Source organism: Crocuta crocuta, unplaced genomic scaffold (genome assembly GCF_008692635.1).
Source record: "Crocuta crocuta isolate KB4526 unplaced genomic scaffold, BGI_CrCroc_1.0 scaffold139, whole genome shotgun sequence".
Taxonomy (NCBI): Eukaryota; Metazoa; Chordata; class Mammalia; order Carnivora; family Hyaenidae; genus Crocuta; species Crocuta crocuta.
Window position 1 is genome coordinate 9,821,779 of NW_027533258.1, and position 5,676 is coordinate 9,827,454.

The following is a 5,676-nucleotide window of genomic DNA, read 5'->3' on the forward strand; positions in this document are numbered from 1 at the left end:
TGCTCCCTCTGTATTCCGGGACAGTCACCAGCTCGTTGCAATAATCCTTCTTGAAGGTCAGCATCTTGTTGATGAACTTCTCGAACATGCGCTGAAGGGGCTCGGCCTCGGCCTGGGGTCGGTGAGAAAGGGCCCTCGCTCTTGGCCCCGCGGGCCGCGCTGAGGGCCACCCGCCCTCTCCTCTCCCCCCTGCACACCTTTGGCCTCTTCTCCAGCCAGGACTGAACGTACGGCTTCCAGCCCAGGTCAGCGTAGTCCGTGTAGACCATCCCGCAGCGCGACACGGTGGCGGGAGAGGCCACGGCCAGGTTCTCCACCTCGAACAGCAGTGACACCTGAGGACACGCTGGGTCGGAACTTCATCCTCCGGCCACCCCACCCCCATCAGCAGAAAGAGCTGGGACTCGATGCCCCCAAGCATCTCTGTCCAAGTACTGAGTGGGGCAGAGCGATGGATGGCCTGTTGCTTACAAATGACTTATTTGCTTTTTAAAAGAATTTAGAGCTCGTTCAAGGTTAAGCTTACTGAAAACCTCCCCCCCCCCCCCCCCCCCGCCTCCCTCTCCCTATGCAGACCCACCCCTCATCTTTCCCTCTGCACCCACTCCCCNCCCGCCTCGCTCGCACTACTTGTGTGGGTGGAGAGGGCTTCTCAGCTGGGGAACACGTAACCCCGGGCGGTCCGGCGAAGGGGGCACGGACTTCTTTCCTATCAGCTGTCCCCGCCATCCGCGGGAGAGGGTCTCCCCGAAGCCAGGCGTCCTCCCCCTTCCTCCCCGCACAGAACTCCTCCCCGTGGGGCTCCCCGCCCCCCCGGCCGCGAGCCCCGCCTCGTGCCCCCGGGTCCCCAGCTCCGCGGGGCGGCACCTGCTCAGGCAGGGCGATGCGCTCCCCATTGATGAGGGTCAGGACTTTGTTATCGTCCATGACGGAGTTCATGCTCTCGATCCACAGTGTGTCCACGGGGCCGTCGAAGAGGATCCACTTCTCGTCGGGCTTCTCGTCTTGGTAGGAGGAGGAGGGTCAGCAAGCCAGAACTTTCTCCCCGGACCTCCCTTCCCTCTCGTCCCCAGAGAGGCTCCCCCCCCCCCCCTTNGAGCTTTCCAGCCCCACCGCCCGGCCCCACCCCGCGACCCTCGGGGCACCTGCACAGGCCGCCCGCATGACGCTGGACAGGACGCCGTCTGTCCACTCGTTGGTGTTGAGGTCGTATTCCCCATACAGCTCCCCCAGGGACAAGGCCTTGGGGTTCAGGGGGAACTCCTGGAAGCGGCCCGGGACGGGGGGGGGGGGTGGTGAGCTGCTGGCCGGCGCCAACCCCCAGGTGCCCTCCTGTTTCCACCCGCCCCCCTCACATCCGGGGCTCTGTGCCCGCCCTGCTGTCTCTCGAGCCCCCGGCCCTGGCCTCCTGGCGCGCACCGCGTTCCCCCCCGTCCGCCAGGGGCCCCGCACCCGAACGACGTTGAAGTTGGGGTCTCCGGCGCAGCACAGCGAGGACAGGGAGGCCTGCAGCACCCGCCACGAGGCCGTCTTGCCGCTGCCCGTGCAGCCCACGATCATGGCGGAGTGGCGCGAGCTCTTGGTCTCGTACAGCTGGATCACCTTGGTGAGCGTGAACGGCGTGGGCTGCAGGTCCATGTCGCGGGTCTCCTGCTCGATGGTCTCCCGCAGCTGAGGGAGGCCAAGACGCAGGGAGAGAGCATGAGCCCCCTGGGGGCTGGGGGCTCACGTCCGGACCGGCAGACGTGGCCCCGGGGCCCCCTGCGCTCTGGCCGGAGGCCGGCTGTCCGCAGAGCAGAGAGACCGGGGCCCCAGCTTCCGCTGCGTGAACCCGAGGAAGTTGCACCTCTGAGCCTCAGTTTCCTTGTCTGTTAAATGGGAGTAATGAGGACGCTTTCCTCGTAAGCTTGTTGCATTACCTCCCTGCTTTCACCCCAGCTCCACACCCCGGGCCTGTCTTTCCCGCTGGCTTAGGAACGCGCTGACAAAGACACGCCTCTGTCCGGCACGTTCGAGGTTCCAGGAGAAGGGAGCACTCCGGAGGAGGTCCCTGTGCTTTCTAGAACCCTCCTGCCCACCCCTTCCCTTCCATGGCTCTCGCAGCTCTCACGCATCAGCAGCTCCCGGCAGCTTCTCAGCGCCCCCGAGTGAGGAGAGAAGTTGAGGCAGGGGGCGCTGCTGGGCACAGAGGAGATAGAAGGGCCTGGAAGTTTCCACAGTGAGACCCCGCCCCGTCAGGAGGGGGTGGGCGGCGGCGGGAGAGCGGGGTGTCTGTGAGGCGAGGAAGCCCGGAGCGGTTGACGGTCCATCAGGAGGTCACGACCAGTGGAAGGCAGAACAAAGACATTCACAAGTGGGGGGGGGGAAGGGGGTACAGATACCTTGCCGTAGTCGATGACGGGCAGCTCGGTGCCGGGGAACAGGTCCTGCATGATGGCGTTGAAGAGCGGCACGTCGACCGAGGTCAGCTTGGCGATGTTCATGTCCCGCATGGAGAGCAGCAAAATCTGGGCGGGAGAGACGGACCCTCGGGCCTGAGCGGCCAGGGCCTGGGTTCTCCCCAGGGCCTGTCTCTCCGGGGGGCGAGGGGCAGGTGGTCAGCAGCAGGACAGGTCACACGGGGGACGGCAGAAGGGGGCGTAGGGGCGGGAATCCCCCCCTGGGGACAGGATCTGAAAAGCTTTGCTGAGGGCGCAGGTGAAGGCCCGCGGCCGTGGCCCTGACCCACCTCTTCGTCCGACAGGTCGGGCTGCAGACGGCGCTTCTTGCCCGCGTAGCGCAGGAGGGAGGTGAGGGCCCGCAGGCCGAAGTCGTAGTGGTCCTGTCTGGACAGCTGCTGCATGGCCAGCGAGTACAGCGTGTACACCTTCTTGGCCAGGATCTGGGGGCCGAGACAGAGCAGGGGACACTGAGCGCCCCAGAAACCCCTCTCCTCCGCGCAGGGACGGTTACAGATGGCCGGAAGCCGGCCCTGGGACCCGAGGCGGCCGGGACGGGCTCTGTGGACAGCTCTAGCGGGAAGATCGCGGCAACGGTCCTGACGCGGGCCAGGGGCAGACCCCCCTCCCCTGAGCTCTCCGGCCCCCACATCCTGCTGACAACAGCCTCCGTTCCTTGTAGGATAAGCTGACCGTGAGGCCGGGGCCCCTCTGTGCGGGGAGTAACCCCGGAAGGGAAGGCAGACGATCGGGAAAGGACGTCACCGCCCGCCCACCTTGCAGTTGCCGAAGCCCTCCCCGAAGAGAATGATCTCGGCGATGAGAGTGGAGTCCGGCACCACCATGGCAATCGGGCGGAACATGGATTTGAGGTTATCGGGCAGCTCAGTGCGGCCAGCGTAGCCTGAAAAACGGCACCATTTTTTCAGAGCCCCAGCGGCTCCCCACGCGACCCCGTCCTCCCCAACCCTGGCTGGCCCCACGGGCTACCCACCTCCGACTACATGCTCTCCCCTCGCCTCACCTCGGCCCTGGCCCTGCTCTCCTAACCCTGGCGCCTCCCCTCCTTTCTGCGTGGCCCTGTGTCAGACTCAAATCCCAGAGCTGACGGCTTCTCGTCCGTCCAGGCTCCGTGTGGGACTCGGGACAGTCCTGATGGAAATCACTGCTGTGTCTCAGATTCTTCCGATACCCAAACCCTTTCCTGGTTTCCCCGCGGACCCTGCCTCTGGAGCTTTTCCTAGGGAACAAGGGCCTGCGTGTTCGGGGAGAGTCTCTCTGGGAAAGGGATGGCAGCTTCCAGAACTCAGGGAGCTCGCCTGCTGGGAGAGGACGGAGAAGCATCTCAGGAGACTAGGGACACACGTACACACACAAGCGGATGTCAGCGCATTTCGGGAGGACGTAAGATCGCCTCCCCTTCTCCCAGGAAGTCGGTGTTTACCCTTCTCTCACGCTCTGTTGTCTTTAGCCGCCTGTCCCCTGGCTAAACACAGCGGCCTGGACGGTGGAGGACACTCAGTGCTCCCCCCGCCGCCGAGCCTCAGCGGCCGGCAACCCAGCCCCCATACCAGGATTCATGGTGATGAAGATCCCACAGGACCACACCAGGTTTATTTCAAAGCCTTCGAAGTGGAAGCGGGTGAGGCTGGCAGCCAGGGCCGACAGGATGGACAGTATCTGCTGGGCCACCACCGACAGCACCTCCACGTTTATTCGGTTAAACTCGTCAAAGCAGCCCCAGGCGCCGGTCTGTGGNGGGAGCGAGAGAAGGTCCCCCCTCCACACACGGGGAGACACTAGAAACTATCGTGTCCTGCCTGGAACGCGCCGGTGGGCATGGCGGTCTCCCAAACGCCCGCGCTACCTGGCGTGGGCTGGGGACAGCGTAGCCGGTTGTGGTTTCTGGCCAGAACGTTCCAGTGGACCAGGGAGAGCCAGACAAGGTGTGGGTGGGAAAGGGGCTGGGGCAGAGATCTCGCAGGCACCGAGCACATACACCACGCACAGTTGGCGCGCATCGCCTTACGGAGCCCTCTCATAATCTTTCCATTCTTCAAATAAGCGAGCCCCGGCCCTGAGTGAAGCTCGGGGTGGTGCAGGGACTTCACCGAGATGAGAGGTGATACGGTGTTGGTGGTCACAAAGCAGTGAGCCAGCCGGCTCTTTCTGGGGCTAAACGACACGTCGGGGGCCTCCGGGGCACTGACCTGGGCCAGGCCCGAGTACATCCTGCCCATGGACTTATAGTCCAGGCCCTCGGAGCAGTTGACCACAATGACGTAGGTGCCGAGGGCCTTGCCCAGATCCTTGACGGTCTCAGTTTTCCCCGTGCCCGCCGGGCCCTTGGGGGACCCCCCTCGGTGCAGGTGCAGCGCCGTGGTCAGCGTCATATAACACCTGAGGGTGAGGACGAGACCTGGTCTGAGTCCTGGGAGCCTGCCCTGAGCAGCCGCTGCCCCCCCCCCACCCCCCAGCCACCTGGTCGCCGTGCCCAGCCGACCTGTCAGTCAGGGGGGTGATGACGAGCCGCCCGGAGTTCCCCAGGTACTCATAGCCATACTGGAACTGCGTGTTGGTCTGGCGGATCATACAGTCATCGAGATCCTGGGGAAACCGGGCAGGGCAGGGGAGAGGCGGGCTGAGGACCCGGACGGAGACAGGACCAAGGAGGCGGGGAGGCAGTGGTTAGGAGATCAGGGGTTCGGTTTACGGGGGGAGGGTTTACGACCCAGAAGGAAAATGGGGGTGGGGGCTTCAGGCGGCACAAATGCCCCGGCCGTGGAGGCTCCGGGTCTCGGTCAAGTGCCAGCCCCAGTGAGCATTGACTGGAGCAATGACCACTCCTGATTCAGGAGGCGACAGAGCTGACCCGGTTAGGGACGCGAGGCGAGATGGAGCGCTGGGGGACTGGTGTGGGGGGGATCGCAGACGGAGCGGACACCAGGCCTCGCATACCTTCTCCCAGTAGAAGCGGAGCTGGCTGAGCCAGTCGAAGGAGCTGATGTCCATGAGGCCGCTCTTATACAGCTTCTCCAGCACGTCCCGGGCGTGCACCTCTATCGTCACCAGGGCCACGATCTTAAGCCGCATGATTTTGGTCAAGTTCCCCCGGATGGCCTCCGAATACTTATTCAGCACTGACACCTGCCGGGGGGTTCGGGGAGGGGGGAGTACGGAGGGGCGTGCAACCAAACCCTAACACGCTGCGTCCCGGCCTCCCACGACTTCCAGCCCC

The 5,676-nt window shown here is 64.6% G+C and overlaps 1 protein-coding gene across 1 annotated transcript in view; it reads right to left on the reverse strand.

The window, feature by feature from the left end:
- DNAH2 (dynein axonemal heavy chain 2) overlaps window positions 1-5,676 on the reverse strand; it is an 84,094-nt gene that overhangs the window by 34,433 nt on the left and 43,985 nt on the right. The window contains 12 exon segments of the mRNA XM_077746745.1: window positions 4-112; window positions 198-335; window positions 868-1,004; window positions 1,146-1,263; window positions 1,453-1,671; window positions 2,382-2,507; window positions 2,729-2,881; window positions 3,215-3,342; window positions 4,010-4,190; window positions 4,649-4,838; window positions 4,942-5,045; window positions 5,397-5,585. Coding sequence (XP_077602871.1) covers window positions 4-112; window positions 198-335; window positions 868-1,004; window positions 1,146-1,263; window positions 1,453-1,671; window positions 2,382-2,507; window positions 2,729-2,881; window positions 3,215-3,342; window positions 4,010-4,190; window positions 4,649-4,838; window positions 4,942-5,045; window positions 5,397-5,585 — 1,792 coding nt within the window.